The sequence below is a fragment of the Scomber scombrus genome, chromosome 17 (assembly GCF_963691925.1).
Source record: "Scomber scombrus chromosome 17, fScoSco1.1, whole genome shotgun sequence".
NCBI classification, from domain to species: domain Eukaryota; kingdom Metazoa; phylum Chordata; class Actinopteri; order Scombriformes; family Scombridae; genus Scomber; species Scomber scombrus.
Window position 1 is genome coordinate 25,106,785 of NC_084986.1, and position 26,979 is coordinate 25,133,763.

A 26,979-nucleotide genomic window follows, 5' to 3' on the forward strand; every position below is an offset into this window, starting at 1 on the left:
GATGATTTTATCTGTTTGATGGTTGACTGAAACTAATGAACTAATTGATGATTTAAAAGTTGTCTGTTATCCTTCTGTTGAGTGACCAACACATTATTTGTTTCAGTTGTTTTGTTCACTTTGATTTACAAAAAAAAAAAAAAAAAAGCATGAACAAGAGAACTATGATTTTAGTCATAGAGCTGCATCCATAATTCAAAGTGTCTTCCTGTCAAAACGCTCGCCCACTAGCATAATGAATAACCACATCATATCTATCCAAACAAACAAAGAAAGTGCCAGATGACAGGACTCCAGAGAATGCCCTCAAACTCAATATTATGGAAAAAAATTGCTCATCAGCGCAAAAACCGAGGTTCTTACAAAGACATGAGAGGCTTCATCAGCAGATCAGCAAATGAAGCACTTGAGCTGCAGTGAGAGTGGGGATAGTTAAACAGCTGGTTCTTTCCCTCCAGAGTTGAAGTAGTTTGAAGCAGCATCCAGATCACCTGTCCATCTAAACACATGACCTCACTCCTGCCTCCTGCCTCGTTCCTTACAGAGAGAAGGATGAGGATTCCTATCCTTTCTACCTATCCTGCTCTTGCTTGAACCACAGGGGGATTGCACTCATTCATCAAACTGCTGGGCAGCTCCTAGAAGAGCCCCACTGTTTGAAACAGAGCCAACTTGGTCAAGCTACTTACCCACCGACGACTACATGGAGGAATAATAACACGGAAAAGCATAAGAGCCTCGTATAGAATCAGGAATTTCATGGCAGCTATTTGAAGGCAGATCTGTGCACAGCAGATATTCTTCAACTTATCCAAACTAAACAGTACAATGCATGGCTGGAATCTTTTATATTTCTCTGCTTTTAAAGCCAGATGTTTGGGTCTTTTGAGGTCTGCTGCAGGATGTCTCGTCTGGTTTTTCTACTTTCGGTATTTGGCAGAAATATTTCCATAAAGATCCTTTATAAACCTCGCAACATTAAAAATGATTTTGTTATTAAAGAGATTTTACTTGTTTTTTTTGTTCCGAACAATTTTCTTATCAATACAACAAGAGTACAACCAGTTTTAAAGTCTACAGCCGTGTTAGCGGATCTGTGATTGGTGTTCAGAAGATCACGAAGGATCACATGAGTACAGAAGTCCACAACAATCCACCAAAGAGTTGTTGAGATGTGTTACTCAAAGCAAACCTCATGGTGGTGCTAGACAAAAAATGAGGTGATCATTTTTTGGAGTCAATATATATCAGTGCCAAAATTCATGTTAATCCCTTCGGTAAATGTGGAGATATTTGACTGGATAAATGATGAATGACAACGCCTTTCTACTGCTGTGGCTAAAAAAGTATGGTTCTTAAAAGAATGGTCCTAATGAGTTGAGTTGGTTTGTAAGGAAACGGTATTGTTGCCTTAATCAAATTCAGGAAATCTTATTGTCTAAACTGAGAGACTAAACTCTCTCACAGTATCCTGCCGGGCAAATGAAAGCTGTTGTAAAATCATCAGGTGTCAGTGAAACCCTAACCTGCTACAACGAAGACCACTCAATCGCCCACATGAGTTGTCCCAACAGAACCTCAGTGATTTATTTCACAGTCCAATAAAAACACTGGCAGCGAGAGTCATGGATGGGAGGAGGGGAGTCCATCAATGTTTCAAACCGCTGAGACGTCGTCGTATTTAACCGTCCATCGACCTCTGTTGGTCAGTAGGTAGGGTCCCTGTTGATGAGGTGTCTGTGTTCGGGAGGCCGAACAATGCACAGAGGCAGGAGGTTGGAGGGACACATCAATGAGTTCCTTTTTCTCCGGGGAGCCACTGTTTACTCAGCACAGGGTAGGTGGTGGTGGTGTGGTGGTGTAGCACAATGGTGTTTCTGGGCCTCTGCGCCTAATATTGATGTCATACTACTCATCTCCACATTATCCCTGCTATTGATTAGTCTGATCTCAGCCTGGAGCTCTGCGGAGCAACAACAAACAACCCTTTTTTTTCCACTCTCTCTCTCTCTCTCTTCTCTCTTTCCCAGTCTCATCCCACTGACTCCCACGTACTCTGAGACAAACCGAGAAGCCCATCTGTTTTTTTCCAGCCCTTTTTCTTGATGAATCTTCTGCACCCTTTGTTCATGGTGTATCGATCAGAGCCTCGTCAAAAATGCTGAGATTCTAAAGTCCTGAAGTGCACAATCGCAACAGGAACAGAACGAGGAGAAGCTTTTCATCCCTCAAAGCTAGATTGGCTTTGCAGAAAAGCAATCATTAAGAAAAGCATGCCAACTCTTTTGGCTGTTGGGTTGCTTGTCCTTGTGTTGCAGATGCCCAGTAGGTGTGGTTGGGTCATTGTTTATTGGGAACACCTGGGCCCAGTGTTCTCAGTACTATAAAGGCACACCTCACTTGTTGGATGAGGGAGAAAATAGGGGAATTTGGGCTCCCTACACTCCATTCAACACTCCAATCACCATTTTATCATTCATGCATAAACACAAACACTACTGACTTACTGACTGCCACACCTCATAGCATTTTGACATGTTTGGATTATTCAAATAAACAAATAGTTTCTCTGCTTTAATCTGGTCTTGTGTGACCTCCCATTACTTGTCAGGCGTTTTTCAGGAGGCCATGACAGTGCACATAAAGCAGCAGCTCTCAAACTGCTCAATAAGAGTACAGATGCACAGTGTGTTTCTATATGACAGCATCTGTATTGACTTGACTTGTTTCAGATGTGATGATGAGTTGTTACAGAGATGTAACTTAGCACACAAAGACTTTAAAGATGCTGTCATGTCATGCTAACAGCTAACACATTACTCACAGAGAAGCGTCAGCTGCCAGAAGCTTTACAGTAAGTGGAAAATCTGCATCACCCACTCTAACGCTTCAACCCCAAGAAAGAAAGAAAAAATCAGTGGAAATGTAGGCTGCGCCTACTAACCATCATTGTTTCCACACAGGAAAAATGTACAGAGGTTTTAGCATATTCATAAAATCAGACAGTATCACATCCCTGACTGCAGGATATCTGCCTCCACTGATGAGGAAAGTGGGCAGAACAATGTTTTGATCTCATGCATGATGAGAAAGTGGCATTTAGTGAAATGTATCTGTTGATACATTAGAAGCATCTGTTAATGCTCCACACTGCACTGCTCTGCAAATCAGATTTAGTCTAAAATAATAATTCCACTTTATTATTCCTTGCCTTTTCCCACCTCTTTTTTCATAGGTTTGGCCACCAAATGAAATGCTGCCCTCCAACCCTCCTGTTGTCCTCAGGTCCATTTTGACCAGGGAGGACAACAGGGGTTATCTCAAAAATGAGGTATAGTTTCATTTAAATGAGACCTATTGACCATCATTTCCAAAAATGTGTGTAAAACCCGTGGTAGTAAATTGGACTGAAGGTCTAACACAGAATTGGGTGATAATTTATACCTTATGCTTTGTAAACAGTCAAACCAGACTGGGTCAATTTTGCACAAAAGTTGCACGGTCAACGGAAGAAAACAGGAGGGATAGAAACACAGTAACATTGCTACAAGATGTCAGAGACGACTAAAAACAGGAGCAGTCAGATAATCAGAGAGGTCGTAAACAGTTCAGCCAGATTTCTGAAACCATATCACTGAATTACCAAATCTCACAAACTGAAAGATGCAAATGTTATATAAACTACGAAAATAACACCCACATTGAAATAAACCTGAATAAAGTTTTTATCCTACTCAAAACAAAGGACGGGTAATTATTATTCACAAGTGTCACAAGTGAATAACAATGAGAAATATTAGCACGTTATGAGTCAGAAGATATGAAAACATATTAAGGACTGTATAACTGCTGTACTGGATTTTAAGGACGTGATTAAATATCTTAATTTGTCTAAAATTGCTTGCAGTTAATGTGTTAACATGCCAATCTCAATAATATTTATACATTATATATATACAAAGTGAAAAGTAGTTACTAAGTAATGTACTGTTTAATTCTGAGGTACTTTACTTTAGTATTCACAGTTTTTGATGCTTACTGCTACTCAACAGTTATTTAAGTTATATTTACCTTTTAAATTAAGATTTTAAAATCCTGTAATAAGCATGTAAATATGATGCTACAAAAATCTACCCAAAAGTATATAAACTAATTCAAATCAGTGCATGTGGGCTTGTAGATAATCCTGCAGTGTGCTGTGTGTGCTGCTGCTGATCACAACTCTCTGTCCTCATAAGCGTGCAGCACAGAGTCCAGGTGGCTAACAGCGCTGACACCTTTCTCTGTGTGACACGGGGGGGAGCGCTCTGCCCCGGCTCGTCCGGCGCTCCGCTGGCACCCTGCCTGGACTCTCCTGCCTCCGCTCGTGTTGCCTTTCAGCCTTGCCTCTGACATCAGTTGCCGTCTCACTCCGGCTCGTCTTATCTAGGGTTTCACGCGAAGCAAGGTGTAGTGGGAGGATAATTGGTCCTCTGATGTCTGGCGGGTCACAGTATCTCCCAGAGCTAAAAATATATACGTACACCCCTCGTGCGTCTGCGCTTGTGTGTGTGCAGAGGAAAGCCCGTGGAGGGACAGCAGAGCTTTATAAAGCTTTAGTGATGATGGAAAAACAAATAGGAGCCATCTTTGAGCACCTCGAGGTGTGCCAGTGTGCCGCAGCTGTCACTTTGAAGGCTCACTCTGAGAATTTACTCTTTCTCATGCTTTCATTTGAGCTGCAATGTGAAGATTTCTAAGTGTAAAATGGCAGGATGTGGATCATTCATATCAAGCAGATGCAGCCCTACCTCCCCACACACACACACACACAAAACACACACACTGTGCTGTCTTGTCTTCTTAAATATACACCTGGTTAATTATTCACAGCCCTCGGGGTCTGCAGTCTAGCAGGGTAGCTGCCTGCGTAAGAACCCGTCTTTCCTGATTTTATCTCTCAAGATTTCGTTATTCTGGGCACGGAGTCAACGATAGGCACGTCATCAGAATTTTTCTGGTTTCTAGGAAGGGAGGGGAGGAAAGAGGTCACAGAGCAGTTAAACTGACAAACCTGGCTGATGGAGCGGCTAGGTGAACAAGGCCTCTGAGTGTGAGTGGCAGTGAGGAGGGGAGGGGGGGGGGCAAGGGGGAGGGCGGCCCTCGTGAGGCCCCTGCTGGAAACAGATGTCAAACAGGAACTTGTGTGTTTAACGTCTCCTCTGCATCGAACTTCCTGGAGACGCGATCTGGCAGGCCGGCAAACTGCTGCCTCATACTTTACCTCGGTCAGCCTGTGACCTACTTTCTGCTAGGATGTGGAGAGTCAAAACAAAACGTACAAAAAGAAAGAAAAAAAAAGGAAATTAAAAAAAAAAAGGTGCACTCGCTCACTCACTCTGTTTGATTTGGAAAGGAGGTCTTACTTAGTGGTGGGTTGGGTCTTTTCTAACTGCTCTTTACCCCGCAGGCAGAAACACAGACTGATGTCAAATGTCATTTAAGGGAAATATGGTGAAGAATGTGTTTGGAGTTCTCTCAGCGGCTCAGTAATGATGATATAAAATACAGGAACTGGCTTTACCTCAGACTCAGAGCACCACTAACTTCCCATCATCTGCCTTTAAGAAACATGAAGCCAGACAGTTAAGTAATAATAAAGACAAGTGTTCAAGTTGATAGTGATTCATCCGATTCAAAATCCAAGATGCAATCTGCTTATTGAATCCAAATCCTTTCAATCCCTTATCAAATCTAAACAGGTTTATCTTTCAACAGCTACTAAAGTTACAACTAAACCCTCGCAGTAGGTTTTTGGTCAATTTAATTTTTAACCCTCATAAAAAGTGTCTATAGCAAATGTTGAACCACAGATGTGTTTAGAAAGCATCAATAGTGGATCTTTTTTTTTTTTTTTTTACAGTTGTCAAATGTCAAAACAGGTCAAATTTGACCCAAACAGTATGTAAGGGTTCATGATACAACTTGATATGTGTAACTATTAGTTTGATAAACTAGTCTGGTTAGCCTGCAAATTTTACTTTGTAAGTAAATCCCTTTAAGCTATAAAAGCTAATCGAGTCGGCTAATTATATACTTTCAATCAGCCTCAGACATGAGCATTTAGGAAATATTTATGTACAGTTTACATTCATTTAGAGAGTTTTATGAGGCTTGCTCCGCTTGCCATGATAAACTCTTTTTGAGTCCACATTTCCAACAAATGTGGCCAGTGTAGTTAATGTGACCCAAAGTCAAAATAAGTGCAATCACAAGAATAAGGTTGAAAAATACTATAACATACTGTACAGCCAAAAGATTTATTACAGCTGATAATGAACTGAAGCAGAATCTGCTGATGCTGGCATTTGTCATTCTACAGTGGAGCCAGCTAGTGAAGAACATGAACAATAAGATTTTAGTCAGTGTTAAAGCAAAGTCTTAAAAAATGATGTGTTCTGTTCGAATGTGATCTTGATGTTGGACGGCCACATCTTTCCCATTATTCCCCCTGGCTCTGAGGTTCAGCTCTGTCAGCTTGTTCAGACTGATACATTACCTTTACGAGGTGCTCTGTGCGGCATTAAACAGCTGCCTCAGACGCACGCACGCACGCACGCACGCACACACACACACACACACACACACGCACACACACACACACACACACACACACACACACACACACACACACACAGTAGTAAACCTGGTCACACCTGCTGCAAGTCATACTATTGTGCTTTTTAGATAATATAATTATATATAATTATAACATAATTTAGATAATGTAATAAAATAATTGTTTAAGTAATATTCAAGTAAAACTATCAATGTGAGAAAATAGAATCCCTCAGGCTTTTTAAATGGACTGAATAAGCAGCTTGACTTTGAGCTCTGGAAACGGGCACTTTTCAATCTTTCTGACATTATTTGGACAATTGTATTACTTTAGTAGGTGATACTGATAACAAAGGTCTAGTTTTCGACCCCAAACTTCACAACAGGCAGCATAGGAAGAACAATAGATCGACAAAACATCATCTACAACAAAATGTTAAGATACATTTAACTAAAGTACTTCAGACCAAATCATATTTAACTCCTTATGGGTCAAAAAGCAGGAAAATCTCCATGTGGATCTGCATCAGAATATAATGATGTTTGATTTAAATGAGAAACTACTGAGAAATGTGTCCAATTTGGAGCTGGATTTGGATCTTGGCTCGTGTCTTTAACCCATAACTCTACTAAGTAACAGTCACACACTCTCCTGGGTGCAGGTGGTGTTGCTGTAATGTGTCAGCGGTGACACGGATCAGTCCAGCAGACCAGATGAAGGTGATAAAGTGAGTGATAAATGAGCAGCACCCTGCCGAACACCACGCTCTACGCTGGCGGCTGCTGACATGGGAACAGCTTGTTCCTCTCTCGCTGTTCATTCAATATCCACAGACAAGTAAGCTCCATACACACACACACACAATACACGCACAAAAGCACAAAGCATCAGAGCACAAAAGCAGACAAAAAACAACACTCTGCTTTTCATTTTTCTGTCAGCATCAGAATAAACATCTTGTTTTCTGTCACTTTTTTCGAGCAGTGTCTGTTGCATGCAGATGAAGCTCATTGACATTTCCCAGCGAGAGTAATTGACATGCAGAGAGTATCACTGACAAGACAGAGCTGGATTCCCGCAGAGTCATGGATTATTGTTCTCTCATCAGATCAGTGGTCAGACAGAAGACTAATCATTAGAACTCCTCTCTTTCTCTTTCTCTTTCTCCTCATCCTGATTCTGTTTACATGTTTCATACAATCTGAATATCACATCGCTGCTTTCATCTGTCTCCAAGGTTCTGACACTATCTGTCTGTTATATAAATGTTGTGTTTATTCATACATGGAGAACAACGGTGCTTTGATGGATTTTAAATGAGTCTTAATTATTGACTACCTGCTTCTTGCTTCCTACTGGTGTATACTCATTACATTTTCTAATCTCGTTCATCATTTATTAGGTTGAATAAAGACTTCTTCTATCTGTTTTAAACAGTCCGATGGTGCCTAAGCAATTATGGAATGGAAATTCTGAGTGTTTTCTATTATATTTGCCTGCATTGCAAGAGGTAAAAATGAATGAAACTGAAATCTTTCATTAGTCTGACATAGTGACACATGCTCCTGTATATACTGTACTCTAAGATAAACAAGTAGCTCCTACAGCTCCTGCTATTACCTTTACAATATGAATTATTTGTTAGCATTAGAAAACACACCACTCCTATATGCATATCACGTTCTCTCAACAGTTGATAGGAAATGGTGTTGTTATAAATAGTAGGATCAAATGAACGACACTTGCAATATATTTTGACTAGTTGGACTTTGATCATGTTCATCAATAATATAAAGTTTCATATTATATCATCAATTTAATTTGTATGTTATTGTATGAGAGTGAATAAGGTTAAGCAGCATGTGCTCAATTGTGAATAAGAGTAAATATTAATAATGATTTGTGGTCTGGTACTGCCTTTTATTATATCACAGTTTTAGGGTTAATATCTCACACTGCACTGTATCTTTTTATTTTTCCTGGTTTTATCTGTCTAATTCTATTTTAGATACATTTTATTTCCAATTTAACATTTTGAATTGTATTTAAATATATGTTTCGAATTGCTTTGTTGTTGAAATGTGTTTTTTTTTATTGAATATATCTATTATTCAACCAGTTACACTCCTGCTGTCGCCGCTCTAAGTGAAGAAAAATCCCTCCATGAAGTTCTCCAAATGAGCAAAACATGCAATAAACCTCCACACTAACTGTCAGGAAGAAAGAAAATAAATATCAAATCTCTGTGTGGATGCAGGTTAAGCAAACAGACTGGAGTCCTGATCAGAACTAATATCACAGAAAGCGAGCAGGAGTCTAGAAAAGAAGCTGTGGGTGCTGGAGTCAAAAACATCCATAGATACAAGCAGGGATGCAGGAGAAGATGTGTTCATTATGTATAGTTAGGTTTTCCCCTCAGTTCAGAATACGTGACGAGGTGAAGCAGCAGATGAACCTGTTTGAAGTGAACTTGCAGGAAGGGTCAGTGTTTATCACACAAACAAACATGAGTATGTGTTGTACTTCCTGTCCCCTGAACACTGCACACTGCCCAGCTTGACTCACATTCCTGACATTTCTTTTATTACTCATCATGACCTCAACGTTTGCAGAGTGAGAGGGGTGAGCTGGGATTAGATTTGTTTGGGGAGTGGGCAAAAGATGCCGGCCGATCCGGAGGCGAGAAAGCGAGCGTCTGTCAATAAAGGAGAATGAGAGAGGAGGGAGGGGGGGAGGGAGGGAAAGCAAATGAGGAGCATTAGGGTGTAGGTTAAAGAACATAACAGAGAGGAAAGTGGGAGGGAGAGGTGGGACAGACTGGCCGCGGTGGAAGTGGCTGACTCAAGCAGGGTTCACTGAGTTCAGCTAGTAAATAAGTGACTGACTCCTCCGAGTGCATTCCAAGGCTCCACCTCACCCTCCCGCCCAGCGTCTTCTCGGGGGGATTCCTGGGGTTTCTGGGGCTGCTCTGCGCTTCGTGTGTCAACATTTCCAGACCCCGCTGCCAGCAGTGAAGAAGAAGAAGAAGAAGGAGGGAGGGTGGTTGGGGCTGGCTGCTGCGTGGCTCATTCACTCTTTTAGCGTGTTTGCTGCAGATGAAGAGTGGAAGGTCCTCATACTCCCCTCACGCAAGCACCGCCCCGCCACCGCCCGTCGCCCCCACCCCCCTAACAAAAACATCCTGAGGGTCCCAGTCAAACTGCTCACCGCGGTAAATGAGCCAGTTCCAGCAGAAACCTCACACACACACACACAGGATGGAAAAGACTGACTTTTACACTCAGTCATGTAACGACGTAACTGCACAAGCACAAAAAAATATTTTTCACAGCCAAACATGGCTGTCAGTCAGTATATGCAGATTAATACAACCCTGAAGCTATGCGGAATCTGGCCGTGGCACCATCTGCCTCGGCTTTTGCTAATCACCTCAGCCAGATGGGTTAGCAGATCTTTAGGAAGCTTGTTTTTCCTCTACAATAATGTGCCGTATCGGGCCGTAACGCACAGAAACCGGCACTGCTTTCCCCCCCCCCAATCTAAAAAGGAAAAGTGGTACCACGCTCGATGCCTTTGAGCGATCCCGGGTGATAGGCTGCGAGATTGCTGAGCGTTTCAGGTTTGAGAGCGGACAAAATACCAGAGGGAAATGTGTGTGAAGGACAAAAAAAAAAAGGTAATATTGCACATATTGAAAGAGGGGGAAAAAAAGAAAGGAAAAGAACACACTTTATATTAAGAGAGTTCTACATTTTGTTCAGTAGGTAAGCCACAATTAATGACCATACACACAGCTTGACAGTTAAGTGTGGCATTCTGAATCAGCGGCTCGTTCCCACTGAAATCTGAGTCTCAGCACATCTGCTGCGCATGAAGTCTTCATCTTATTTGGGTTTTTGCCACCTCAGGAAAAAAAACACTGCGGTTATTTAGCTCTGAAGTGGCACATCATCTCGTTTCTCCAAAGAAAATCAAAAATTGAAGTTCCGCGCAGCCACAGCCTTTTATGAGTTAATGGAATTAATCTTTTTAATTAGATTTCTTCTGCGTAGAAATAGACAGAGAGAGTTGAGAAGCAGCAGAGCTTCACTGTTGGAAGGTTCTGCCTGTTTGTTTGAGATTTCAAACCTCGGCCGAAAGCAGCCGGGGTTGTTTTGTACATCCCCTGCATGGAGACGGGCTATAGGTCGAACATTCCTGAGCCAAGGCCTGAAATCCTGAGAACAGCGCCTGAAGTAAACTAGCTCTGAGACAATGGCGAGAGGTTGAAGGTGAGGAGAGTGGGGCCTTTGCAGCTACTAATATATTCCAAGGAGATTTCTAAAGTGCTCCGCCGCCAATTGCCCCACATAATGGTTTCCATGGTGACGGGTCCTCAGATCCAGAGCTGCGGTACAGAAATGAACCGGCAGAACAATGACCCCAACTTCCACCACGTTACGGAACATTTTTCAGCGGGATCCTTTTTCCGTTCTGTGTCAGAAGGTAAGTAAACTCCGATTTACACACAAGAAAATCTGCTTTTGTCCGTGTTCCGTTTCCATCTCTGCAGTTCCCATGGCCCATGGCTTCAGCCCCAAACTTCCTAAAGCTTTTTTTCCCCCAGAGGCATCCTTTCAGCCTATAGTCTTGACAACACAGTAGGAATTTGCATGCATCAATAATTTAGAAGAAAAAAAACATCCTAAATAGAATCCACAAGTCTTGAGACTCACTTCCCCCTTTGGAAGGGTTTTAGCGAGATTTTGAATTTTACATTATTGATTCAAAGCAGTGCACTCCTGACTCTATTTATGCAGCCTTTATATCAATAATCCTTGGAGCAATATTGAATTTTTCACAGTCAATTGATGTTAAACTCAACAATCTACAACCCAGTGGAATAACAAAGAGAAGGAAAGAATTCCATTGTTTTGAGAGAGGCCACATAGCTGCAATCTGATAGGTGCCTCTCAAGTGTGTGATGTCACACTGACAGAGGGCAACATGGGAGAACTGGCTACAGGCATAGCAATGGCACCCACGTCACCCATTCTTGGTAGAGGGCTCTGTAAATGGCGATAACAACTGGGGGTCTCATCATGGAATCCTGGTCCCACGCAACACAGATTATGCTACAATATCAAAATCAATAATAGTCATGACTTGGACAAGAGTTTGCTTCTACAAATGAGACATAAACAAGTGGAACTCAAACCTACTGCAGGAGAAGTGTAGAACAAGTTCTTCATCTTTAACATGCTCGGAGAAAAATAACCCTTGATGATGTCATGGCAATGTCATTAGGATTATCTTAGCTTGTGTTCACATTTATAACAGAAAGCATGTGTTACAAACCGGGGTACTACAATCTACTGAGCTTGAGGAACTATTATTATAATATAGAAGCTAGAGTGCTAATGCTGCGTTCCATTTATCTCGGAAGTTGGAAGTAGGTGTTGGGAATGCCGTCACAACCAAGTTTGAATTGTTCCAATTTAGAAGTCAGAAAACCAGTTCTAGCCAGGTTAGCCATTGATAGCAAAAAACGCATTTCGCTGTATTTCGCTCCAACAAACATCGTAGCAACGTGTCCACACATAGAAGTTGGATAGTGCTGTGTGTCTGACTGATTGAATGAGACACAAATAAAACAGGATATTACTACAACTTTCAAACTGTTGATGCACAGGGTGGAACATCTTGGGTTTTGAGGTCGGGGCCGGTGAGGTTCTTCCAACTTTCATAGTCCGAAATCCGACTACAGGGGGCGCTCCAGTTGAAATTTCCTACTGAGAACTCTGAAATTCCGACTTCCGAGTACAACTGGAACGCACCATAATCACTAACAAAGCTAGCTGGGAAGATGCTAGCACAAGTCAGTCACATTAGCTCTTGGTCACTAATCGCACAACATGTAAGCACGGTTCATTCAGAGAAGCCTTTGTACCATCTGTTTTCAGACACAAAACTGTCTTGTGTAGAGCAGTTAATACTCTGATAGAGCTGAGTTATATTAAAGTGGTTAGTGCGGCACATCTAATAGGCTATGATAGCTTCCTTTGTTTTGGATTCTGGCTCTCCATTCCTTCAAAGGTCAGCGCTGTCTAGACAGTTTGCTATTGGTCAACAGCATAAATTTCCATGTTAAAGTTCAGCCAAGTTGCGGTTTTAAATACGGAGTGAAAGAGTCTAAATAAAAGATGTTATTGTTGTAGTTATATTGTAGAGTGTAGCATCCAGCTTTTTTTAGGAGCTAAAACTCAGTGCTGGAACAATTCAGTGAGTCATTGTTTGAACCTTTGAACATTAGCCAACAATTTCTAATGAGGATTTGCTGCTTTCAATGAAAAGAGTAACTGACATATTAAACAATGATGAAAGTAATCGATGCAGTGTCTTTTTATTGTTCCAGGTTTAATGACGACTCAATGCCTCTGCCCTTTACTGGCTGAATACACAGATTTAATTACATTACAGATGCCCATGTGTTTGTTCAGACAGAGAAGACAATGAATTCAGTAAGTGATCATTTTAAAGAGATTGACTCTATCCAAGAAAGCTGGACTCACCTACATTTGATCTTTCGCCTATTTTCGCTCCAAGTTTGCTTTGGCATCAGATAGCAGCTGGTAAACAGGAGCGTGCTGTCAAACAGTTACCATTGACTGCTAAATGGAGCCACACACAATAACTCGACTTTAACTGACACAACATAACAAACACAGTGTTTTTAAATAAATCCTCATATGGAGCATCTCCTCCCATCCCCCTCATCAACATATATATAGCGGCATAGAAGCGTAAGGCTCCCAGAGACAAAAGTCACACTTGCACAGACGGACGATATACAGCCTCCTGACAGCTCTAATAGGAGTGGGAAGACAGCCTATAATGGAATCTAAACAACACTTGTGCAGGCCTCATTAAAGTTGCCCTGTGTGCTTGGTCATTAACTCTCCTCTTGTGTGACCTTCATTGCTCAAGGTGGGGTGAAGAGGGTTCGCCACTGCAGCGTTCGGCCTTGTTTCCAACAAGCTCAGAAGAAACAGGCAGACTGTGCTGATTTATGTCCTGTGAGAGTGTTGCCGCTTTTTATGGGCTATAAAAAATATTAACCCACTGAATGTCCTCTAAACAGTTTAATTCCAAAACGGAAACTGCTGCTCAATACTGCAAAGCTCGTACTGCTTTTTGAAGGATTGAGATTTTTAATTTTTATACTGCTATCATGATGGGAATTGTAACATCAGAATATAAACTTAACACAGTTCAGTCATAAAGCAAAGTATTGGACAAATGAAAAGTTTTGACCTGATGATGATGCTGGATAAAAAGTGATAATCAAATGTGTGTACCAAAGTTTAATGGTAATCTATCCAAAATATGTTTCCCTGTTGACTGACCAATACTGCATAGATCTACGCCAGTTAGGTTGGCAAAGTCAAGAAAATAATAGTCACTGGTGATACAAAACCGTAAATGACCTTCCACTTTCTTCTATTCTGATGCTGACAGCTGTGAGTCAACACTTCAATGAATCAATACAAACTCTAAAGCTGTGTGAATACTACAGAAATGCTTTAAGGTAAAGTTCAGTTGGGACTCTTCTTCAATTCACATTGTCATTAGGTCCACTCACAACTCACACTCTCCTTTAAGTATCATCTTCTGAGTAAATGTCATTCACAGATGAATACTGTGTGATGCAGGGGAAAGCTTGTAAGTGGACCTTGTTTCAAGGTTATTTTGTCAAACTCCTATTTTCAACTATCTTTTGCTCTCAATTATAATTTATTAAAAAGTGATTTATCAAACAAAAAAAGTAGGTTCCAGCTTCTCAAAACACTGTTCTATTCTGAAATGAATCATCAGCTGCAGCCCTGACAGCGTATAAATCACTGGGAGATTAAAATCTTCTCTCTCTTAAAGTATTTTAAACAAACATCTAACACCAGCTGACATAAGCAAACTGAGGGCTTAATCATGACTTCACGTATCAGTTCAGGTATGAAGCTCCAGCAGACTCCTGCCTCTGTGCACCTCTACCTTAAGGCGACTACTCATACTGTATCACTGTGCTGCTAAATACCAGTTTGACATGCCAAATCCAAACCTCCCTACAGGGCAACGCACTTCAAACATATATCTGTCAGAGGAGCTGTTCCGACTGTATGAAGACATCGGGAGGAGAACGAGTGCACACATCATTCAGTGGATGTCAAAGAGTTTAGTCTGATCATGCACATTAAAAAAGGTCAAACTCAGACTAAAACTTACCTCTTTTTTAGTGTTTGTCAACTAAAAAGTCCTGTCCTGTGTGACAGTGGTCGTGGGATGAGTTGGCATGCTCCACATCCCTCCCCCCCAACTGGCAAGACCACTCGTGTATTAAAATAAATCTGTGCACATGTCCCACCCCAACATGCTTGCTAGACATGACCTTATACAAGGCTAGCACCGGCTCGTTGTGCTGTCTGCTGGCCTGTGAGCAGATTTTAGCTCCCCTGCTGCCCCTGGCCTCAACCCCACCCGCCTCATTTACCCCGCAGCCCCCCTTCCCTCCATCCTCAGCCCCCACCTCCCCTGTATTTCTGTGTACATGATCTCACATGACTCAACAAAACCCTGGGCCCAGAGCGGGGCTTGTCCGGAGTGTTTTTCTTCCCAAGAGAGGAGAGAGAGAGAGAGGAGAAGATTGACTTTGTGGAAGGGGGGACCTGGAGCGCTGCCCTCGTCTTGGCTCATATTGCCCTGCTTGTCAGGCCTGATGGATTTTGGCTAAAAATAAAAGCAAAAAAAGGAGGCCCAATGACAGGCGGATAAATGAACCCGGCTCCTCCCGCTAAAAAACGAGCCGCCGCATCTCCGCCGGGATGCTTGGAAAACAACGGTGGCGCGCACTGCCCTGAGAGCGCCGCATTCCACAAACAAAACATCTCCTTTTCCATGTGTGGTGGTGGTGGTGGTGGTGGTGGGGGGGCTCGTTGAAGGAGTATAGCAAATGCAAAAATGAGCCAAGTGAGTGGGAATTCCTGCACTTCTTCCCCCCCCTTGCCCCTCGCTCTCTCTGTCACCCCTCCCCACGCACATTCCCCCGCCACATTCATAGCAAAAAAAAAAGTCTGAGCAAAACAAAGCAGCAGACTGGATAGAAGGATCATAACCCAACTCAAACAAATACAGCAGCCTGTTGGCTTTTCCCTGACTGAGATTCACTCATTACACCTCATATAACTCAACTAATGTCACTTTCCAACTGTCAAATTGAACAGTGATTTGGCAACTTATTATATGTCCTTCTCTTATAAATCTTTGAACTCTTGATTTTTTTGGCTTGGTTTTCATTCTCTTCATTTTTACAGGCTTATAGTATCTGACTTAGCCATGACATAAATTGACATAAAAGTGATATATATGCTTTATAGATAAAAAAAAACTGTTGAAATGGAACAATTTGAAACTGTGACCTGAACCTACATGTCCAATCTGCACCATGAAAAGTCATGCTGTGTTTGTTTTGTGACCATGAATGTACAGACATCCAGTACCTTTAAGGCTTTGTCACAAACACTCCCAGCTTCAACCAGATGATTGGAAGGCAAAAATTAAGCAGGATTTGAAGCTCTTTTTTTCCTCACACAACTATATAGTAATTTTTCATGACTATAAATACTTTTACCTATGAACTAGTTTGTTTCCAGCATCCCCCCCCTCCTTCACATGACACTGTGGATCTTAAATGAACTGATAATTGTACGAAAGCACAGACCATCTCTTGTTTACAGTGACCCGGGTGCGAGGATCCTTTAAATATTCCTTTGCTGTGGGCCATATGTGAAGCTCATACAGGGTCTGCACGGGTGATCCAGACTGCATCTGGATCCTATCAGAGACCACAATCACACATGTAGTGAAAGTGCTTGGTAGTGGTAGCAGCATGGGACGCCCAGCCTAATGAATAGGAAGAGCACGTCCTTGAACCCATGCAACAGGTCAGCGGTGGGCGTGGGCCTCGCCTCACCTCTCACACACACACACACACACACACACACACACACACACACACACACACACACACACACGCGCGAAGGAGTAGGGAAGATCAAATTGTTGGGGGAGAGGTTCCGCCTCACCTCGCCTCCCAGGCTACCCGAGAGTGTCCCGAAATATCCCTCCTCGCCGAACAAAAGAGCAAAATGGCAAGAGGTGATACGTGATACAGCAGGGTTAAAAATAGACTGAGCACTGACGGATAGGGCAGTGTTTCATGACCTCTGCATAGCGCTCTTGGATTACACCTCGAGTATCTGCAAGACTCCTACGACTCAGCTCAGGGCTGAAAACAGAAAAGGATAGGCTTTTCTTTTTAGCAGCAGCAGAATTCGTAGACGCAGAAATTGGATCAGGAAGCTTCACTTCTATTAGGATTTTATGTGGCCTGGAACTTGAGAACGGAGAGAATCAAACGTTCTCACGCACGTCAAAGCAAAGAAAACGTCCTGTTTTGGGATTCAAAGGGGTCTCATGGTATGTGGAGCATAAATGATCTGCCTGAGAAGACAGAGACGTCCACCTTTTCGGGGGGGGGGGGGATATTTCTTTTGTTTTGATGTCACTGCACATGGCATTACTACACTGAGGATCATCAAAACATTACGTCATGCCGGAAAAATCCATGAGAGAAGCTGCAAGCTTTTCCAACTGTGGTTTGCTGCACATCAATCAGAGCTGAGCCAGAAAAGAAAGGAATTAGGGGGGAAAAGAAGTCTTGAAAGCCACTTGTTTTCTTGCAAAGTGTTAACAGACCGCTCGACTCAGCGGATCAGATATTTGAATCGGACTCTGGAGGTGGTCTTTGCTCCGTGTCGGGCTAAAAAAATGAAAAATGCCTGAATGAGAATGGAAATTAGCATAAAACAAGTTGTTGCTTTTGATGTGAAAACTTCTAAGTCTGTCTTTCTCCTTTTGTACATGACTTTTCCTTCAGTACAATACTTTGTTTCCCTTCCTTTCAAACATGTAAACAAGCATATTTGCGAGGGACTTTGTAAATCAAAGTCTTGCTAAACAGCAGCACTTATTCATACAGAATTGATTGATTCAAAGACATTCCAGCGGTATAATGGGAATAATTTCTCCCACTCTGTGTCATAAGTGCATGCAACATGCCTCACAGTGACAGGAACAATGGGCCTCTTTCACTGCTTTCGCCAGCCTTGAGATTGTGAGGTGCATCATGGGAAAGCAGACGGGCAGACGGGCTCGTACAGTCGAGCACAGATGCTTCAGAGAGGCCTCGCGCAAACCCGGGCAACAAGCAGCGGCACTTCAACTTAAACAGACAGGGGACATATGTGAATGATGTGCTTTGTAAAAAGACACATTGCTGAAGCTAAGTCTGGATTAGAGGGTGAGCGAGTCACAGACCCCTAAAAATCCCTGATTTTATGTAAGAAAACATCAAGTGTGACAAGAGTTTCCACATGCTGTCATTTGTTTCAACTCCTTGAAAACCTTAACACTAATTTACTTATTAATATTATATTACATTTCTGTTCCATTCCACTAGATGCCACTAAATCTTACACACTGGTCCTTTACAAAACTCAACAGAATCTCTTAAAGTATTTTTTCTGTTGCACAATGTCCACAACTACAAGAAGGGAATTTATCCCTTCCTGACAAAAACAATGAAAATTAGCCAAAGTTGCTGTTTACAGACAGAGAAAAATCTTTGGATATTTATTACCTTTGTTACACATTTGTTGCCTCAAACTGGACAATAACTTAACGGATCACGTTTACTTATTTTTGTTTTGGCATATTCATTCAACAATTCATTTCATAATGTCTCAGTCCAGTTTGGCTCCCTGTTCTCCTGTTTTTGCCAGACATTGTTTGAATAACCATACAAGATTCAATATTAATCTGGGCAGGGACAGGAAGCAGGAAGTCATTCAGTATTTTAGCTTTCCTTAGAAATCTGTTTGAGACATTAATTTTAACCCTCGAGGCAGAATCATGAAAAGTGTACAGAGACTAAATAACAATTTCTATGCAAACGTGCAAACAAGTTCGAGATACACTGACATTTCAGTCATCCTTAGATTGATGAACTATGCTGATACTACACTGTATACTAGGGCTGTCACGATTCTCCAAATCCTCGATTCAATTTTATTTCGATTTTAAGGTCACGGTTCGATTAGATTAATTCGATTCTCAATCCTTTCTTTTTGGGTACTTTTAGAACAGATGCCTATGCCATTTTAGACTAATCATGAGTGATATAATCTCCATCAGTTGTCTGAAATGTACCACACTAAGGCCCTACTGTCAACATTAAATAATTTATTAGCAATATAATGTAACAATCACTTGTTTCTCAGTCAATTGGAAACTTACTATAAACAAAATAACTTTTTGTTCATGTTATTTTACCCCCTGCATAGTCAACACTGTGTTCTTTTGGTGCATTCAAGTTGTACTTGAAAGTCAGAATTTCTGAGTTCCCAGTTAGATATTTAAACTGGTGTGCCCCTTAAAGTCAGATTTGCGACTCGGAAAGTCAGCCGAACCTCACCAGCCCGACCTCAAAATCCAAAATGTTCCGCCCCGAGCATCAAAAGTATAATACTATCCTGTTTATTAGCAGTTTGGCCTATTAGTGTCAGTTGTAAAAACAGCACTGTCCAACTTCTATCTGTGGACATGTTGCTACGATGTTTGTATGAGCAAAATACAGCAAAACGCGTTTTTATCAACTGGTATTGCTATCAGTGGCTAACCTGGCTAGATCTGGTTTTTTGACTTCTAAACTGGAATGAATCAAACTCAGGTGTGACATCATTCCCAGCACCGACTTCCAACTTCAGAGGTAAATGGAATGCAGCATTTATCCATTATAGAAAGGAGAGGGCTAGCTAGTGTTAGCATCAAAAGGTAGTGCTGTGACGATGTTATAGATTACAGACCTGTGGCAAAATAAAGTGCTAATGGATAATGTACTGTCACCTCCCCATCTGGTTCAAAAGTATGCAATAGTGTGCTCAAAATAACCTGTTGACATTGAAGTAATATACAGTAACGGTAACACCAACCAAAAGTAAAAGTACTAACAAGCTGATAGACAAACAGCAGTATGGAGGGTGCAGTCCCTGCATTTCTTCTTTGTAGTAATTAAAATAGACCCTGCAGAGATGTGTGTTGATCTCTTATAGAAAAAAAAAATTAAACTTTCAGATGCAGTGGGGGGTCCAGGACTCAGACAAGGCCAGGGAAGCACGCCACTGCCACCAAAAGTAAAAGTATCCACGTTGAGCTTGTCTCGGGGTGTGACACACAGGTGCCAGCTCTCCACGTGGCTTCTCGGCTAAGCACTCTGACAACTTCTACTCCTACTACAGCCGCTTTAACTCCACTACTTACACTAAGCCACAATCTCTGGCTATGAGACTAACAGCTCCAGGACAAAGGACGCCTTTGTGTTTGGCAGTAGACTGTTAAGAAAAAAATGAGGATAAGAGTTCTGACTTTATATGAATGCAACACACGTGATAGCTGCCATAAAGAGATTTATGAGCAACATGTCAATTTAACAGTTCAGTTTTACAAGCTGTGTTCAGTGGGATCTTTTTTATCCTGGAACTATTTTTAGACAGAAAGTGTTGAAGATATAGCGTTTTACATATGAGAGTAAATGGCTTCTTACAACACTTAAAGCAGCATCGGAAAGACAGAAAGTCACAGTTGGATTAATTATCATTCGATATTAAGTTTACTGCAGCTTCTATTCTAGCACCTGCAAAGGAAGTCAGAGAAGGAAGCTTGATTTCCTTTGCAACAGTTAGTTATAAATGGAACTTTGTCAAGAATGTATTAGTTTCGCTCAGTGTGGTTTGTGCTATTGTTTGAGAACACAAAGTGACATTAACAGTCTTCAAGAACTATCGAATCATCTGTTTTGAATTTTTTTTAGATTTTTGCTTTAAGACTAAAATATGCTTTGAGCTTTAAAACAGAAACTATGAATATGTTTACAGGTAAATAAACAAATCTTACCGCTGCTGGGATTATAAATCACATATTAATTACAGATAAATACAGATAACAAGTGGAAACAATCGGGCAGCTTGCACCATCTGATATTCGTATTTGTGTGTTGTGACTGACAAATGTTTGCCTCGGCTTCACGCAGTGTAACCACAACAGGAAAAAATAAAAGACAGCCTTCCTGTCAACATTAAAATAATGTTTTTACAATATAAAAAAAGGTGGAGTAAGTGAGTACAGTAGTAGTAGTGCTACTTACAGACTTGTGCTTCATCTTCTGATTGTGATTAGTGATCATTTATCCACGAGCAGCATAGAGTCACACTGACTACATCACTATCAGTCAGAAAGATGAGAGGTCAGACAGATGATTGGCAGGTCGCTGGTGCGCAGAGCAGTGGGGGAGGAGGGAGGGCGTCCCTGCAACATGAACACAGACCCTCCTATCATCCACAATTACTCATCCATTCTGACAGGAAAGCTTTAGACACATAAATACCACAGCTGAATCATACATCATTTACATTTAACACATTCCAAAGTTAAGATTTTTGCCACTAGAAGAGAAGTTTTGACATTTTAAAGTTAGCTAAACAAGTTGTTAAATTCTTAAAAACAAGTGAAAATGAGCCATTTGTGTAAATTGTGTGAATGTTACGCGTTTCAAGAACGTTCTGTAACAAGAATCCGCACAGAAAAGAATCACAGAAAAACACGGCAGGAAAAGGAAGATCAATCTCCTGGTAGAAAGGAAATGACACTTCATTTTTAAAAAGTGTCTGTAAAGGACGAGGGGACTTAAATCGGTTTCATTGAAATGGTTTTAATGTTGATTTTCAACCTTTTTCCTGAGCTTTTAACCATGCCTCTTGGTCCTCAACTGAGCAAAATCCATCCACTGATGAAGAACATAAAATACTGTAGAAAGTTCATAAAAAAACTAGATAGTATGCCATGTAAACAGATTTATTAGGTGTTATGCCTTTTAGATATTTATTAGATACTGCAGGGCACTATTTCTGGAGTATTTTATTATAATTGTTTACATATGTATGCATATATACTTGTTTTATTAGTACAATTTGTGGTGTATTTTTACTAATTACTTTGTAGTTTTTTCCATTGGATAGTTAGAGATGTGTTTCTACGTGATGTTACGTGTAGCTGTCTTAAGTGTGGGTGTAGCTGCTGTAAACCAAACAATTTCCTGTGAAGTATCAATAAAGTATCTATCTATCTATCTATCTATCTATCTATCTATCTATCTATCTATCTATCTATCTATCTATCTATCTATCTATCTATCTATCTATCTATCTATCTATCTATCTATCTATCTATCTATCTATTTATCTAATTTGATTTAAGATCTAATTTGTCAAATGTTTTTTGTATTTATTGTTTACAAATTTCAAAATCCCAGCTATATATATTAATGGTCACCATTGATATATACCTGGGATTATAACACCTGGGACAATTCTTACAGTTTGCTTTTACATAAACTCCAACTAAATACAAATTTCCATCATAAAGTGCTGAGAAAATTACATTATCTAACTGATTTCACAGACATGATCTTTAACTATTTCAATTATAACTGATTGTTATATTTTTTTTCCAACATTTAGTTTAGAATTCAAAATGAGAGAAATGAAGATGCTTTTTGTACATTTGATGTCATTTAAGGTTGAGTTTTTGTTCAGTTTTTTGTTCTGTTTAAAGAGCAGTTTGGATTCTGGTCATATACAACATTTATCATTATTTCTCAACATTAGTTTCACAAAAACATTTCACAAAAAAAACCCCTTTTTCTAAGGTAAAGAATGAACTTTGATACCTAATTCATTTCAAAGTTTAACATTTCAAAGATAGATGAATCAGCCACAAATATTACATCTTTTTTTTCTGTTTTCAGTCTTAGAACTGTATTTTCTTTCACATACAGTATAACAATCTCAGTATGCTGCTGTTTCTAATTCAAGTCAACTCATTGTTCATTTTGTGAAGAGTGTCTTGGTATCAGTGCAGTCTCGTCCTGCGCTGTGGAATTACTCTTAAAGTCTGAATCTGCAGTTTTTTAAATTCACATCACAGCTGTTAGAGCAGTTTAAACCCACAGTGTGTTAAAGATGATTAATCCCTGATTGTAATGTATTCCCAGCTATCAGCACATTGTCTCTGTGCCAGTGCTTCAACAAATCTTTCGCTTTTACATTCAAATCAGCTGTGAAATCTCCCCCCCCCCTTCTGATAAAGATCGAACAGCTCGAACTGAATGTGTGCTGACACCTTTGTGACACGGACATCACGATGGCTCGACACAGATTAGCCTGTTTCTGCTCTGACACTTTGCTCTTTGAGGAGGGGGGAATGACTGTGATCGTTGGGCTTAAATGCTTCTCTTGTATATGATCCAGAAAGCATATACCGTACAGCTCATCATCACAGTGTTCAAACAGACTCAGCTATCAGAATCAGACTGAGCGGCACTTGCTAAGCGTGATGAGAACCAATTTGCTTCCTTTCCCCTCCAGACACAATCCCTGAGTGAGATGAAAGGGAAGCGGCGCTACTGTAATCCATCTAAATGGCCAGCTCCTGCAGCCTTTTCATGCAGCAGGGCTATTGATCTCCGCTCTCACTAACTCTCTCTCTCTCTCTCTCTCTTCATCAGCCTTTGTTTTCTCCTGTCTTTCTTCTTCACTGCCTTTTATAGGAAAGTCTCTGTAACTGGACACTGTATCCCAGAGAAGTGAGGCCATGTTCTAATTATTCTAATTATATACTTTAAGGCAGCGACTTTATTGGTGCTGAGCGAGTGTCTGTACTGAATATCACAAACTGTGGAGTGCATCCTATAGGCTTCATTAGCAGATGGAGATAAAGAGCTGAAAAAGTTAGTAAGTGCACCTTGAGTAAAAGATACCATCATTTATTTCCTAAAACTCACAACAACGTTTAACACTGTACTTAAACTGAACAAATCATGTTGACGTTCTAAATGATTTATGTGCGTCCTCGTCTTTGTAACAATTAATCTAACATTTGATCGACAGCTGTAATTCTGTGTCTGCATGTAAAACTAAAGAAGCCCGCCTTCTTCTGGCAGTTTCTTTCTGAACGAATTTTAAAACAAACAATTAATAATTTAGACAGTAAACATCAGTAAAATGTAAGACAGAAATTAAAAATACCCATCATTATTTCCAAAGGTCTTTAAATGCATCGTGCAGTTTAAAACTCAGATATAGTTCAATATTCAGCTGACAAATGTGTGTCATTCTCACTGGATAAATGACTTTGTTGTCACACTAATTGATTAATTAACTAATTGACTAAAGCACTAAATGGGTCAGGAGCAATGTTAAGCATGTATTAAATGAGATTGAAGGCTGATGTCTTTACCAGCAAACCTGTAACTAACCTGGACCCTGATTGGCTGACAGTACCAGCACAAATTGATACAATGAGAATGAAGAAATGCTAACATTTTTTCTACATTGCACTCATTGAGAAAATAGTTGAAGTGCTTCATATGTTAAGGTAGAGAGTGGAAAACCAGTTCAAACAGATGCTGATAAGTGGGGAGAAATAGCCTGTCTGTAAGGTGCCAATCAAGACTGAGACTCTAAAATAAAAAATCTAATTTCCACCCAGAGAGGACAAAGTTTTCCTTTAAAATGGAACATAAAACCTGTGGGTAAGTGTTGCAGAAGTCACAGGCAGGTAGCACATTCACAGGCGATACGCTGTGTTGTTTTGACACGCTTGGCTGACTCAGATCTTGTGACTCAGTATATCAACAGTGGACGGTCCACAACTTTGCCTTGTTGACCTTTCACCATCTGTCCTTAATGACACAGGCAGGTCTGTGGACCGCACAGGACTGCATGTGACCGCTGCAGGAACACAACATGAGTCTGCTTACTCACTGAACTGACCATGAACTCTTACTTTCTAGTTGATTTGGATCAGTTCAGTTCATACTGTCATTGTGTGATTAACCAGAGCTTACAGGCATATATAGATTTAACTATAATTCACCTTCTCAGGATCCATCACTACACCTTTTATTACATGGGGTTTTGGTAGAATGAGAAACTGCCGGTTATCAGGTGTCAACATCCATTTTTTGTCATAAAACCCTCACTTCCTCTAGTTACTATGGAATACATTACACACCACCAATATTGGATTTTTCGAGCCGAAGTTGACGCCGATATTAGAGAATTTAAAAAAAAAACGTTTTTCCCAATTGTGGTTACCAAACACGAAGACAAAGATATGTAATGGAGGCATGATATCTTACAGTTTAAGAATAAACTTAAGTTTTATAAAATTACATCAGTGCTCTGAAACAGTAAACTTCACTGGGAATTTAATATTAATATATTAAACTTGAATTAGGAAAAAGGATTAAATATATATACATATCTTTAAAAAATATGACATGACGTGCATCATCCGAGAACCATAATTCAAGTCAAAGTCACCCCATGCTGCTTTAGTCTGTAGGTTTATCTCAGATGTCATATTACTGAAAGTGATGGAGGAGGACATATACATTACTACAAACATGAGACAACATCAAAACTGCATCTGAATGTTGTGAACACTTACAGGATGAAACCTATCTGAACAGTATCCATGTAACTCAACAGGTGGGGTAGCAGACATGATTTCAACCACATACACACTGTTGACTTTCATTTTTTCAAAAGCCATCGGTGTAAACGTCATGTTCTTATTTTGTACGCCTTCAATTCACAGCTTTTTCTTACTGTTATTTTCCTTTTTCTGTGCCATGATTAGAAGAAAAAATAACCTCATACGAAAAAGTATGAGGCACAGTGGGCCACTAGAGTGCACACACAGGATCTCCACCTATGGCTGCCTGCTGTTAAATGGCGAGAAGCCTTCACCGCTGTCAAATCCTGCTGATCTTGTTGTAAGCTTACAGTACTAGTTTACAGAGCAGCACAGGGGCTCGGTGCAGGAAGTGGGCACATTACTGCACTTCCACCCCCCCCCCCCCCCCCCCCCGCATTCCCTCCCACCGCTACGCCAACCCCCCCTCCCCTCCCAACCACCTGTGCTGGTCTCACAGGATGCCTGCCCCCCACCCCCCACCCCCGACCCCAACCCCTCTTCTCCTCCCTGACACAAACTCCTTTACAGCTGCGCTTCTTTGCCAAACCGCACACCTAAAACGCTTTGTTGTTTTACACTTCAGCGCTTCAACAACGTCAATGAAGATATGATATGGTTTACTGTAACTTGCTTCGAAATGCGGTAAAGGGGCCGGCTCAGCCAAGTTTCAAAGTATAAAAAAAAAAGTATTCTCATTAACCTCCAGTGACAGTAAAGAGTGGCAGGTAGTTTAGTCTGTCTGTCTTCGTCAACAAGTCACTCAAATGACTTTAAACTGAGCAAATGACGCCTATAAAATTATAGTTCACAGGTCTGTGGGGATTATTTCTTAAAATAAAAAAAAATCTTTTTTTTAAACAGTGAGCATCATAAACCAAATTCCAATAACCCTCATTTAAGGCTGAATGATTTGAAGAATTATATAGAATATTTTCCCATAGATTAAAACTCCTAAAAAGCCTATAGGGTGATAAACATATAAAAATGAAACGTTTGAATCAATAATTAAAAACTTATACATGAAAGCAGTTAGATAAAATAAAGCAGTATTCACGTTAGCTTAGAAGTTGGATCAACTTCTACATTACCTTAGGTAGTTTTCTATTTTTTAAAAAACTACACATTTAATTCACTCACATATGTATTGATGACAGCTAGATTTTCCACCTATCATATTAATAAGAAAGTACTGTTCAAAAATGTCTTAGTGTAAAACATCTGTTTAGCCTGTCAACATCTCTGCACTATAGCTGTTTAAGCTAACGTTACACTCACAGACTGAGAGAATGAGCTGCCTGAATAACGGTCCCTAACCCTGTTTTAGACTTTTAACAATTATATAATTTAAATGTGGTGAGGTGCTAAGAAGATTTAATTTTAAATTTCAGCAATGATGCTGCACTTTTCACTAGCTGTCTGTCATTCAGTCAACAACAGCAGAGCTACATGCTAACGAGAATGGTGTGAAAATGACACAATACAGTGAGACAGGTTAGAGAAAGGCTCACTCCTCTGTTGTTGTGTTTTTAAAGAAGCAAATCCATGCAGTCTACTCTGTCTTCAAGCATCAAATGATACAGGGTGGTTGCTTCTTCTAAAAGAAAACAAAATTGGCCGAGCACACACCTGCATGCTACACTGGAAAGCAGAAAGCCTTTTAGCCAGAAATCTGTAAAGAGTTTCATCTTGTAGTT

General features: G+C 40.6%; 1 protein-coding gene across 2 annotated transcripts in view; it reads right to left on the reverse strand.

The window, feature by feature from the left end:
- bach2b (BTB and CNC homology 1, basic leucine zipper transcription factor 2b) overlaps nt 1–26,979 on the reverse strand; it is a 97,360-nt gene that overhangs the window by 59,164 nt on the left and 11,217 nt on the right. The window contains exon 2 of one of the 2 annotated variants that reach the window (XM_062437840.1): nt 20,892–21,052. The exons of the other annotated variant lie outside the window; for it this stretch is intronic. Within the exon in view, the coding sequence (XP_062293824.1) occupies nt 20,892–20,930 (39 nt within the window). The 5' untranslated portion in view covers nt 20,931–21,052. The remainder of the gene's footprint in view (nt 1–20,891; nt 21,053–26,979) is intronic. 2 annotated transcript variants of the gene reach the window in all.